General features: G+C 36.6%; 1 protein-coding gene across 1 annotated transcript in view; it reads left to right on the top strand.

The window, feature by feature from the left end:
• LOC117995690 (solute carrier family 7 member 14) overlaps positions 1-14,631 on the top strand; it is a 99,260-nt gene that overhangs the window by 23,119 nt on the left and 61,510 nt on the right. Inside the window, exon 2 of the mRNA XM_069509055.1 lies at positions 9,020-9,161. Coding sequence (XP_069365156.1) covers positions 9,024-9,161 — 138 coding nt within the window. The 5' untranslated portion in view covers positions 9,020-9,023. The remainder of the gene's footprint in view (positions 1-9,019; positions 9,162-14,631) is intronic.

Genomic DNA, 14,631 nt, shown 5'->3' with positions numbered 1-14,631 from the left:
GGAGTGCATCTGCGGTCATCCGAGACAGACCATTGCGCACATGACTGCGTGCCCTGCGTGCCCGACAACCTGCACGAACGAGGAGCTACACGACGCTACCGACCGAGCTATCGCGGTTACGACTTTTTGGGCTGCCCGTATTTGAGGTGACCGTGTCGACTCGAAAAGAAGAAGAAGAAGCACTTTCTTCTCGCCAGATTTTTAAGCTTTTACCTAATTAAATATGAAAGATCCATGAATCACCAATTACCCATCAATGTGTTGTATGTATTTACAAGTATTAAAGTCTAATCCTGCCAATAAAATTGTATTTTGTTGTGTATTAAAGCACAGAACTGCGCCCTCTTAAATTTTTGAATTTATTTTCGAACAACTCAGCAAAAAAAACAAATTCATATCACATGTCATTAGTATACTCAACAAGTGGTCGTACGTATATAAATACCAGCCTGTAAGTTTTACTTTACCCTTCAGGCATTCACAGAGAGAGTTTCCGTTTATTTGAATGAATCTCTGGACTGAGATACGAGTTTCTATAATATAGCGCGCCAGGATGAAATGTGTTTTGTTAACTTGTCGGACAAACATAGTATTTACTCTGATAATAATTATTATATACGGGAATTATTTTAGGAATTAGTCAGTAATGAACAGTAATTTTAAGAGAAGACACAAATACGCACCAGATATTCTTTTTTAAATTCTCGTATAAAATACAACATAGAGGGGATTAATGAAAATATATCGGCATATTTTATTTAGCAAGAAACATTTGACATTCTAAATCGTTATAAAAGCTCGTACAAAAATTTACTGGGACATTGTTTATGTTTCAGTGCCTAGTTCCTAAAGAAATTAGTTTTATATTTTAAAAAGAATATTAGCCATGTTATATGACTAATATTCCCCTTTCCTCTCTAATTATGCGTCAGGCTTGTGCTAGGAGTAGGTACGACAATATTATAAAAGCGGGCTCCAACCTAGACCACACAATTTGTCGCTTACCTAGAAAATGCTGATTCACTCTTGCTTTGAAGGTTTTTAAGTTAAATGTGGCACGAAACGGGCATTTCACACCTTAACACTTCTTTTAAGAAACAGTGAGAACGTAGGAGTTCAGTACCAAGGTGTTAAATGTAATTTCTTTTTACTTCAATTCGGAAATGGGATAGAATAATCCCTTTATACCTAATACTTCAATTTTAGCAGCACACTGTGTAACATCTATACGTGCTCATGAATTCAATTTTATGAAGTGTATGTGTCATAATGCTCTATGCAGCATTTAAAAGGCTGAGTAACAGCGAGACTCGTGCTAATCCTATAATGCATTTCACGCGCACGTTAGAGCCACACTATTAATTGTGCGTTCACACACAATTCGCACATGGGCAGCGTGCCACGACGCCAAACGGCACGCAATCGTTTTGCGTTTGTCACCGCAAAACTCTGACGCCAGGGCAATTATGTAAACGTACGGTTAGTTACGTAAGTAAAAGATAACAGTCCCTTGAACCAAGAAATTATAAAAAGTTTGGATATTAGTATAGATATGAACTTACAACGAACAGCCCTAACAAGTGTTCATTCTAGCCAGTATATTATGGTCTCTCATTACTTATCACCATTCTGGTTCGTGGGTGTCAATTTACTGGGTGTTTGAATCAATCAATGGTTGAATTACTGTTTTGTGGACGCAAATCTTATTACTGTAGGTAATTGATGTCCCATATTAAGGTGACACTCACACCATACGTAACGTGTTTTGTCTCGTGCACGACTGGACGGGAGGATTTTTTGGACTACTATTTGGTTAACTAGAAAACGGGTCAGGGTGTAGGTACCGTCCCGTAAATTTTATTGCTATATTTTTTTATGCAACGATGTCAAGAAATCGTGAAAAAAAAACCACGTGAGACTGGGGGCACACGATGCGTTGCGGCGCCAACAAAAAAACAACTGAGCGGCGCCGCACCGCTCGTGTGCCCGCTGATACGGTGAAATCTTTGCGGTGCAACGCATCTCGTGTGCCCCCAGTCTTATGTATGCAGCGCCCTTTAATCTGTTGCTTTGGAGAGATGTCTAGCGGTAACTGCGGTAAGACATCCTATATCAATCAGTAGCGTGCACAGGATTTGGTGCATAGGTAGTTACGTAGGCATTTTTAGGTAAATACCTACTTACGAGATAGGTACCTACATCAAAAATAAGAATTGAGCAGGGTAGCACTAAGATAAGCAGTAAGTACTTTTATACCTTTATGACCTGTAGGCCAGACAATATTATCAGTCTGCTGCATATATACTGGACACACACCAAGTATCGGAGACTGAGAATAGGGTATCTTACCCTTTTTTTGAAGTGTCTTAATTTGATCCTAAAGGGATAATAAAGTACCAAAAAGTAACAAAAATTTTATTTTATCGATATGTGCAATAAACATGCATTTAAATTTTGCATGTAAAATATATCACCGCGAAAACGCTACCCGTCATCTTTTTAGGTTCATGGGCTGTCATGACGTCACACGGATTGGTAAGCAACGGAGTTTTCTAGTGAAATACATGTATTACAATTTCAATCCATGTGACGTCACAGTCGGAATCAACATGGCGGCTACAGAATCATGCGTTTTGGTTATTTGTAGATTTAAAAAAATTTATTATATTATTTTATAAACTGCAATTAACATTTTTCGATTACTTAGGTAAGTATTGCTAATACTACGTATCTTGTTTATAGATTTTTAGATTTTGCTCGCTTGGTGTAAAATACCGTATTTTAGTGCGTATTTATTCTTTTTGTTTCCTTCTTGTCTCGTAAAGCAGGTCTCGGTTATTACCAATTACAGTAGGTATCCGGTAGTAAATGTCACATTGAGCTTTAGAAATCTCTGAAGCTTCGGTTTTGCAGAGCGTCGTCTTGATAAAAGAAGACAGAATCAACGCTAGACAAAGCTGAAGCTGCCAATTATTTTCCATTTCTAAAGGTGTGATTAGTACCGAGTACCTATTTGACAATAGTGTTCATCATAGTTAGTGAACTTTTACTCTAGCTCTAAATCTAACTAGCTTCTAACAAAACTTCGAGGCTTCGACCTCACTCGCAGGCGTCATCAACACCCATTTTATAAATGCGAAAGTGTGTTTGTTTGTTGGTTTATTGGTTTATTGGTTTGTTGGTTTGTCCTTTAATCACGTCGCAACGGAGCAACGGATTGACGTGATTTTTAGCATGGGTATAGTTTAGGACCTGAAGACATAATTCAAATAGTAGTAGACAAGACTTCCCACGGGATATATAAAAACCTAAATTCACGCGTACGAATTCGTGGGCATCAGCTAGTAGCGTATACAGTGGAATTCGTAGTCAAAACCTAAATGTCAGTTTTTAAGGATCAGGTGTCTTACTACCACCGTTTAAAGTAAGTAGTATAAGTCCCGCAAATTGCTAATGCGCGTGGTCACCATTTTAGTGACGTCAGCACTGGACTGAAGTTTCGAGCTGATGGTATATTTTTACTTAAATATACGTCAAATGACGTTATTACGGTGTTAATGAGACATGGTTCCAGCGCAATAGCAATTTGCGCCACTTATAATGTTTTATTATTCTGACATTTTTATAGATTTGGATGAAAATGTCAAAGCAATATTGAAACATTATAACTTTTTAGCGGTGGTAGTAGGGTCCCAGAACCCACCACGTTATTACCTTAAGAAAATCCCTACTACGATAATCCCTACGAGAGAAAACCCCATTCACAGTCGTTAAGTGAATGTATCTGCAACTTTGATTGAAACATGACTTTTTGGTGGAGGTTCCATACCAGGTCTTTAGGTTTTCCAAACTACACTTATTACGTACAGATTGCCACATAAGTTTCGCAACTCGTCACAAATAATTCATTCCATGACAAAGAGTATAATAATATTATGTTTATAATAATATGATGTATAGCATACTTAATATAAAACTGTTGCTTGGTTTGCATTCAACACTGACAAGCTCTGAACACACCCCTTCCTACAACGTTCATGATCACAGAGTTGATTTAGATTAGATGGAGCAAGCTTTTACAGTCAGGCCCAATTCTTATTATGTATGCATAAGGCGTCAAAAATCGCCTCAACCTCGTGATTACAACATTAAATACTATTTTTAGGGTTCCGTACCTCAAAAGGAAAAACGGAACCCTTATAGGATCACTTTGTTGTCTGTCTGTCTGTCTGTCGGTCTGTTAAGAAACCTACAGGGTACTTCCCGTTGACAGAGAATCATGAAATTTGGCAGGTACGAAAAATCTGACAACCGCGAATTTGTTGTTACATCATACAAAAAAAAAATTGTGGTCATAAACTAATAAGTAAGTAGTATTTTCAATTTTCGAATTAAGATACTATATCAAGTGGAGTATCATATGAAAGGTCTTTACCTGTGTATTCTAAAACAGATTTTTATTTATTTATATGCATCATAGTTTTTGAATTATCGTGCAAAATGTCGAAAAATTACGACTGAAGTATGGGACCCTCGTTGCGCGAGCCTGACTCTCACTTGGCCGGTTTTTTGTATTAAAAAGTGAAGCAGTTCTTTTATGCTTAAATTGCATATAGGTACCCCGAAAAGTTAGAGGTGATCAAACCCTCGACCTCTTGAACAACTGCAATTTACTGCATATCAGGTTAGGACGTCCGCCTTCTATTCAGAGGTCAGGGGTTCGATCTCGGGCACGCACCTCTAACTTTTCGGAGTTACGTGCGTTTTAAGTAATTTAATATCACTAGCTTTAACGATGAAGGAAAACGTCATCATGAGGAAACCTGCCTGCCTGAGAGTTCTCCATAATGATTTCAAATGTGTGTGAAGTCTACCAATTCGCACATGGGCAGCGTGGTAGATTATGGCCAAAACCGTTCTCACTCTGAGCAACCTGTGCTCTGTATTGAGCCAGCGATGGGTTGATCATGATGAAACAGCATGATAGGCCGCCCTTGTACACACTAGCAAGTTTGAGGTCAATGTGCGGAACAGCTGACTCTAATTTATGGCAACTCGTTGGTTATGATAATATACTACGCGCCTGGCAGCGCTGATACGCACGTATAATATTAACGAGCAACGGGCCGTTTTCTTCCATAGCTTCAGACTTATAGCTACTATGTTTTATAGAAGCAGGCGTTACTTTGGGGAACATGAAATAAAAGGAACTAAACTTTGTATGTTTGATGCTCCGGGGTTGGAGCAAAATGCGTCAAGTGTGTTTTGGTGTTTGGTTGTGTGGTATTGGTGCAAATTCCTTTCTCGGTGGCTGGCTTTTCCTACATGTGTAGCAGTGGGAGGGTGGGCCGCGCATATCGCAAACCATATAACAGATAATTGACAAACTTTACGAATAGAAAAACTTTAATAAATTGTTAAACTTTAAAGGTGTCTGGCTGGGGGTTGCCACGATACTAAAATAAATATCTAGCAAAGCATGACGTGATTCCTAATACTATAGCCTACCCTAGCTTTGAATTCACTGTAAGTATATTGTATAGTCTGCTTAGGTCTCGCTTAGGTTAAATAGCTATTCAAGCTTGATATTTCTAGAGAGAAGCTGTCAACATACTGTTATTATTATAGAAAATAAAAGCTATCAACCGAAAGAGAATTTAATATAGGGTTACTATATTAAATTCTATCAAGTAATTGTCGAGACTCGAGATGATTATGCACGATGTCGTAGCTCTGTGTCTTCATGGAAATTTTATAGCCTAAGAGCCAGCGCGTGCCAGACCTTCCTTTATGTTATAAAAGCTGATAGTTTCTCTGCGTATTGTCCCCAACACCGGGAGGAACATTTTTTCGGATGTTTGTTTCGATCATGGTGGCTTTGGGAGATAACAGTATAAGATTTTACGTCTCACCAACGTTACTAGAATTCGAGAATCGAAACTGTGTCGAAGTCAAAAATTTAATGCCACTGATTTTAATTTCGCAACGTTTCCGCTTGAAGCGCTGGATATAGATGTGTACATAAACTTGAGCTTTATAACAAGGCAGTTAAGATCCAGTTAATAAAACGCGAGAGTTTCAACAGTCGAATACTATCAACGTTGGTGAGACATAAAAACTCGTACTAAGCGTACATTGTAATGAAGGTGTAAAAAATCTTACGTCAAAACATAAAGTCTTATTTTTTTTATATTGTCTTCGTAGTAGTATTAGAAATCACGTCATGCATTGCCAGACACTTAGTATGTTGGCAACTCCCAGACACCTTCAAAGTTTAAAAAAATATTATTATTTTATCTTCTATATATTATCGGTTATCTGTCAAAGCCACCATGATCCAAGCAAACGTTCCTCCCGGTGTTGGGGATAATACGCAGAGAAACTTTCACCTTTTATAAAATAATGAAGGTCTGGCACGCGCTAGCTCTCTCTCTATAAGCTAAATTAATTCCAAAATACCTATATATGACCTATATTCAACATTGCACGATAAGTTACCTTATCGTTGCAACTTGCATTGCATAAATAAGTTAGTACTTATGTTACGTTATTTTATTAGTTTAGCATATTTTAATATTCAAGTAGCCTATGGTCCTAACTATATGGGTCGACATGATCACTTGAAACTTGTATAGTTTTTGTTAGTATCCGTTTCTTTTTACTAAACTTACTACTTAGTACTAAAAAAAACCGGCCAAGTGCGAGTCAGACTCGCGCAATGAGGGTTCCGTACTACAGTCGTATTTTTTAGACATTTTGCAGAATAATTCAAAAACTATGATACGATATGATAAAAATAAATAAAAATCTGTTTTCGAATGCACAGGTAAAGCCCTTTCATATGATACCCCACTTGATATAGTTATCTAACTTCGAAAATTAAAAATACTAATTATTTGTTTATAACCACAATTTAATTTTTTTTGTGTATTGTTACCACAAATTCACGGTTTTCAGATTTTTCCCCTAATACTGGCTAAAGGCCCACCTACCTACCAAATTTCATGATTCTAGGTCAACGGGAAGTGCCCTGTAGGTTTCTTGACAGACAGACAGACAGACAACAAAGTGATTCTATAAGGGTTCCGTTTTTCCTTTTGAGGTACGGAACCCTAAAAATAATAAACATTGGTGTTTACTAATTTTTACTCACAAACATTAAAAGTTAGGTTCTTTAAATAACTTTCCTGCAAAGTTAGCTTTTGCACTTACACTAGTATTACGTAGAACTCATCGTTCACTTAGTAAACAAAACTGCATAATTAAACTAAAAAATATTCCAAGTGTTAGTTAATTAAAAAGTGGATATACAAACAATAAATTGTTCGAGCTTTCTCTTCGCATTATAGAGGAAAGTCTGCTACAATATCCTCCATACTAATATTATAAATGCAAAAGTGTGTCTGTCTGTCTGTCTGTCTGCTAGCTTTTCACAGCCCAACAGTTCAACCGAATTTAATGAAATTGGTAAAGAGTTAACTTACATCCCGGAGAAAGACAAAGGCTACTTTTTATCCAGGAAAATTAAAGAGTTCCCACGGGGTTTACAAAAATACCTAAATCCACCACGCCCACAAAGTCGCGGACATCATCTAGTTTATAATAAGTATAATTAATGCATTGTACGTAATGTGAAAATCTTTTTATCTCACCAACCACATAAAACCAGTGAAAACTCAGTTGAAAAAAATATATTCATAAAATTATTCATTCGCTTTTACATTCTACATTTTATTCTTACATTATTTTTAATTTCCGTGTCAATTATGATTCGTCCAGAAACTCCGTATACTTTAGCATTTTATTTTATAAGCAATATTTTATTAGCTGTAGGTATTGTTTTAATTTTTTTTTATTGAAGTTTGATTAAATTCGTTTGAAATTATCATTTAATCGGTCGAAACAACATCAAACATAAAGAAGAAATTTTGAATCCCTTTCATCTCTCTATCCATCCAAACATATATAAAAGGAAAATTTGACTGACTGATTGACTGATCTATTAACGCACAGATCAAACTTCGACGGGTTGGGTTGTAATTTGAGATAGATATAGCTCTTATGACGTAGACATCCGGTAAAAACAACTTTTTGAAAATTCTAAGGAGGTAAATTGTTAGATAAAGTTTATTACTTGGTAAGATGCAAATGCATCATAACTACATTTCCCGCCAGTTAAAGTGCCGTTATAACATTATAACGATCCGCTAACTGTTAGGTTTTGACTAGGACCAAAAAATTAAGCGGAATATATAAATAATATACAATACTTAATGGGCACTCTGAAGTAGGTTTTGTAGTAACTATACAATCGGCTCACATTTCCTTGGGCTCTGGCAGGTCACGTGACAAATTTGTTAAGTAGCTACTGTAGTTCTTTTTGGCGGAGAGTGCGATAAACTGCGTAGGATGTCGTATTAGGTCTCGCGAGACCCCAACAAGATTTACCGCGAATAAGATTTCTCTCGTATCTTTTTTTTGTGTTTGGTATGATATATAACACTTTTTAATTACCATTAAAAAATTAAGGGTGAATACAGGAAAAGATTTACACGTGCAACATATTATATATTTTTTACTTGACTTTAGCAATGGTAAGGAATGTGTGGACACGCTATATAGAGCAAGATCCCGCTGTCGCCAGACCTTCTTTATTATTAACCGACTTCAAAAAAAGAAGGAGGGTCTCAATTCGTCGGAATCTTTTTTTTTTTATGTATGTTCCCCGATTACTCGAAGATGCCTGGACCGATTTTGAAAATTCTTTTTTGTTGTTTGAAAGGGTGTACTTCCAATAACTTTGGTGAAGATCTGATGAACATCTTCGAAGATAGATGATGGAACTCCTCATTCGGATAGGAGTAAATTGCTCGCGATCAGTGTAATAGCTAAGTAAACAGTACATTTTTAACCAGGCATAGCATATTTTAATACCATGGAGCCAGTAAAAATTCTGTGTCAGTACTAAAAGTATCATTTTTATTTTAGTCATATTTGAGAAATTTTCTATTGTCAACAGGACGATGCAGCGTCTTCGCTCTATAGACTGGGCGGCAGTGCGTCGCGACAGCCACAACGTCTTCACCAAACTGATAAGAACTCGCGACCCCCGCGATATTGAAGGCCCGGACATTACTGTACCAACTCGAACACGACTCTCCGTGAGTATTTTATTTACTTATTATAATTCACACATCATAATTACATATCAAGACCGGGAGCCGCAGCTGAAATGACTGAAAACAACAAGTAGCGAAAGTATGCCTCTCTTATCGAGAGTTACATTTTGGTGTCACCATGCAATTTACCGTTCCGGTACGTTGCGTTGTGGAAACCAATAAGGGGAAAGTAGGTATGGGTTTAATAAAAACTTCTATATCCCTACCAAATTAGCTTTTTTCATCTTAGACTAAATACTTACCTACTCATCACTTAGTATCAGGTGAGATCACAGTCAAGGGCTAGCTTGTAATCGATAATTAAAACCACAAACGACACAACTATTACGGCGCGTTCCCACGATACGATCTTTGTAAGAACGGTTTTTCATAACATCCCGTTTAGGGGTGGATACGTTTCAAAACGTAGCGTTCATACGAGCTTTTCCTTTTTGCAGGATCCAGCAGATTCCGGTAATTTTTTTTGGTTTTCTCACACTGGATTCCACCATCCAATAAAAATTGTGTTCCCGTTGAAGTAAAATAAACATTTATATTTCAACTAGCTGCCCCGGCGAACTTCGTACCGCCCAACAGTCGATTCTTTTCCAGGCAATATCTTAAACTTTTCTCTCAAGAAATATTATAAATAAAGAATTAGCTAAATCGGTTCAGCTGTTCTCGAGATTTGCGATCAGCAACACATTCAGCGATTAATTTTTATATATAGAGATTAAAGTCTTCACACGACCACCTATATGTTTTTAACGCTCTACCCGTGAAGAACCGGACAGAAATCTGCAAATGCTCAACTATTTTGCAGAAACGGGAAAACGGCTGAACTGATTTTGAGGGTACTTTCGCAGAGGACTTGAATTATTCATTCAAGATAGAGGACTAAGTAAATTGTGAATAAGGCTATGTAGGACATCGCCTGTTTAATTCAAAATTAATTTCAGGCACCATAACGTTTGAATAACATAACTACTTAGGTCAACGGGAAGTAGGTACCCTGTAGGTTTCCTGACAGACCGACCGACAGACAGACAGACAGACATACAACAAAGTGATCCTATAAGAGTCCCCGCAGACCAGACAGATAATCAGTATGAAGATGTACCTATATAAGTGCGCAAATTATAACGATTACATCTTCATACTGATTAAGAAACCGACCAAAGTATCGGCCGATAAAAAGTTTGTGGTTTGCGGGGACTCTTAGGGTTCCGTTTTTCCTTTTGAGGTACGGAACCCTAAAAATTACGAGTAGTTACATACTACCTACTAGTTGCAGTCACAGGAAAATTGTGTTAGAGACAAAAGTCATTTACTTGGTATAATAATAGAGGGATTTTAAAGGGAAACAAACGACGAGAAATGACATTCCTTCCCGTGCCACTGGCAGAACGAGTAGGTGGTACAACGAGGAGGAAGGGAATCTAATTAGTCACAGACCATTACTAAAGTTCACTCTGCCATTATTAAGCTTTGTCAACATTTCAGTTCAAAGTTCAGGCATGACACAAGCGTATCTTCATCAATCATAATTCAGTTTGTACCTAGCATCTTGTTACTTTAATAACAAAGATACTAAAACCTGACACGGACGACAAAGTTCTGAAAACGAGAATGAAGATTAGGCTATTATATTATAATTAAATATTCAGGTACATTTCTGTAACGTTTGAAAAAAAAAACCGGCCAAGTGCGAGTCAGGCTCGCGCAACGAGGGTTCCGCAATTCAGTCGTATTTTTTCGACATTTTGCATGATAACTCAAAAACTATGATGCATAAAAATAAATAAAAATCAGTTTTAGAATGCACAGGTGAAGACCTTTCATATTATGATACCCCACGTGATATAGTTATCTTACTTCGAAAATTGAAAATACTAATTTTATTAGTTTATGACCACAATTTTTTTTTGTGTGATGTAACCACAAATTCACGATTTTCAGATTTTTCCCCTAATGCCAGCTATAAGACCCACCTTCCTGCCAAATTTTATGAATTTAGGTCAACGGGAAGTACCCTGTAGGTTTCTTGACAGACAGACAGACAGACAACAAAGTGATCCTATAAGGGTTCCGTTTTTCCTTTTGAGGTACGCAACCCTAAAAAATACGAGACATTTCACCGCAGTTAATGAGTACCTAGTGACACAATGGTGGTGGTGCCTGGCTCATTCTTTGCGCGAAGGATCAGCCTGGCTGTTCCGTGCAGATATGCAGCATCAGTTTGTTGAAAACACTACTTCAAAATTTAGTAATAAGTCCCTCCGTCTGTTTGAGATTAATCCACATCTGGCTCTTACAATATTGCGGTTTTATTTATTTGTTCCAAAATTTACTTATTAATTGTTTAAGGTATTTTTATATATAGTATATACATACAGAAAAAATTAAAAAAAACTAAAAAACATAAAATGAAAATTCAATTGTTTAAGATGTTTTCCATTTTGGTAATTTAATACTTAATATAATTGGAAAATTTGGATACTTTTGTAAAAATTATCTTAACTGTCCAAAACTAATCAAGGATGGTCCCAGGCTTCTCTTTCAATTAGGTAATGGAGGTCTGGGAATATATATTAGACTTCACAAAATATAAACAATATTGATGATATTATCGTAATTTTTAAGCTAGACGTAATAAATTTCTTTCTCTCTTTTTCTATTCAGACATTCTTGTCGTTTCCCTTAAATAATAATAAAAGAGATTTTGGATTCGTATTTCGTTGTTTCTATCACTCATACCTATGTGCCTTTTTGTCGGTCTCAACGACAGAAATAACGCTCTACAAAACCAGTATCTCTTTCTAAAGGTCGATGTACAATATTTCCTGCCGCGTACTGTACCCATATTTATACAAATTCACTTAAGTTGGCCTCCTCGCATCAGATCGTATGACATCGAATGAGTCAAATATCGATTTTATTAAACTACCTTCAAAAAATCGCATCTACTCGTTTGTATCATTTCTAACAATTCAAATAATTTTTTTTAATACCCTTACAGCGTAACCAACAAACTTTTAGCATTGGGAGTTAAATATCCGTTTGAAATGTGCAGGAAATAAAGGAACGTAACTTGTCTCCGACTAGAGCAATTTGTGAACGACGGCGCGCAAAACAGGCAATATCCTGCATTTGTGCTTGCGATGAAAATCAAATAAAGACCAATATAGGCAAATAAAAAAGCACATGAAATGGAATCAGTTCTATTAATGCAACGAAGAAATAACAAACATAACATAAATTTAGAAGAAACCGGCTTTACGTACCTATTCGTCGACTAAATACGTGATTTAAGCCGGTTGCTTCTACGTCTATATAATGAAAATCACTCACGATAGTTTAAATGCTAAAACATAACATATTTTATTTTATTTTTATTTTTTATTTATTCTATTATATTATAACTTTCAACACACAACACAAAACTTTCCGATAAATTTATTAAATGCACTCTAAAAAATCAATATAAATTCGATATAAAAATCGGACGAGGTCCTTAACTTTATTAAGGGTTTTTCGTTTCGAGCGTTTGAAGTTTGAAATGAAATAAAACAACCTGTAACTGATATTGCTACAATTTTTATTTTATTTTAAAGGATGTATGAAATATCATTTCAGCGAAATACGGGCACCGCGACTCCGCTGCAGGTGGTGTATCTTGGTACTTAGACCAATTTTGGACATTTTCGCATAAATGTGGCTCAATTTTACGAAGAATGCGAGTTATGCTATCCTTTAGGGCAGCAATTGCCTGTGGTGTGGTTCGTGTACAGAAAGAACACAGTCTCGGTTGACAGTTGATGTCGCCACCACTTGAGATAACAAAGCCCTCGAACTTATCATCAAATAAATTCAATGTTTTCCGTGCAGTATCGCAAGTGGCGTTGTCCTGTTGCCTGTTGGAATCACGTGTTAGATCATACCATCTATCCAAGGCCACAATTTTTTTTTTATCATCGTCAGATATCGGTCGCCATTGACACTGAGCGAGGCTTCTTGCACATCTTCGAAGAAATAAGAGCCGATAAATAAATAAATAAAAAACTTTTGAATTCGTTTTGAATCACTGGTTCAAAATGCTTTTGCAAACCGAGAAGTACCAGAAGGACAGAAGTGCCGGCGGTTGCTCTTTTCAAAGATTTGATATAAGTACAGTATTATGCCATGTATAAAAAAGTATTTGCAGTCCCGCGCGTTGCTGGAATTCAATATAACGCCCGCGCTATATCGCACCGGATTAGCGCAGAGGCTGTGCGGGGCGTCCCCACCTCGATTGCCATCTCAAACTGTGGCCTACTACATCAATAGGTGTAATGTTGGAGTAAAAAACATAAAAGGTATTCCTTTGGCTCGCATTCTTACTGCTGCAGTTAAAGCAGTCGTTCAGTTGAGCTTTAAACTTTTAATTATATTACATAGGTACATAAAAATACAATGCTTTGTGATAATGCGAGCTTCGAAATGAACTTAGAATAGGACATTCCAGAGCTGCTTTATAGAACTTTGCAATTTCGAACTAAATGTGAAGCGAAGTATAATTTTACTGAAGAATTTGTGCTTTTGGTCCGGAGCTAATTAAACGGCAATTCTAAAAGGATTCTAAATAATATTATTTCATCTTAGCTCTCGTATATAATACTGACATTTAAACATTATTTCAGGTGAAAATTTAAGCTATCTTAGTTATAATTTTCCAACCTACACATATTCTTTACATAGGTACGTATTGTTTAAATACATATAAAATTAAATCTTTAAATTTTAGCACTATAATAGGTATTATGAAACCGATAAGATTTAAAAAAATTGCTTATGCCAGTGACTTCATTCACGTAGACCTAAACAAATTTCAAACACCTATTTTACGCAGTTAGGGATCTAATTTTCAAAAATCTTTTGTTAGCGGTTATCTACGTTACAAATGCTGTCTCCATGCTAAATTTCAGCTCGATCGAGCTCAAACTACTGGACAGATCAGGCTGAAATTTGGCACGCAGGTAGCTGTTATGACGTAGACATCCGCTAAGAAAGGATTTATGAAAATTTAACCCCTAAGAGGAATTGAATTGAAATAGGGGTTAGAAATTTGTGTAGTCCACGCGGACGAAGTCGCGAGCATAAGATAGTATGCCTATATATTATGCAGAGCAAAATTACAGCTTGAGTTGAGATGTCAGGTCTGGTCCACCCTGGTTGTGAAATTTCGTTTCGAAGAAAGCACGCGATGATTATGATGACTATATACCTACGGGGAAAATTCAGGAAGAAAAAAATAACGGTCGGTAGATATTTTACAGTAAATTAGTGGGAATATAAATGGAATATGAGAAAACGTTGAGGTTTTCTTACGTACGAGTAATAGCTTCTTTGACCGAAGAGCCTTCTTGAGTCACGTCAGCCGCACGTTACGTTACGATCATGCATCTGTCGTTGAAACTCATACTTATCGAGAAAA

This window comes from Maniola hyperantus, chromosome Z (genome assembly GCF_902806685.2).
Source record: "Maniola hyperantus chromosome Z, iAphHyp1.2, whole genome shotgun sequence".
In the NCBI taxonomy this organism is placed as follows: Eukaryota; Metazoa; Arthropoda; class Insecta; order Lepidoptera; family Nymphalidae; genus Maniola; species Maniola hyperantus.
Note: the sequence above shows the minus strand (reverse complement) of the source record. Positions and strands in the feature narration are given on the sequence as shown.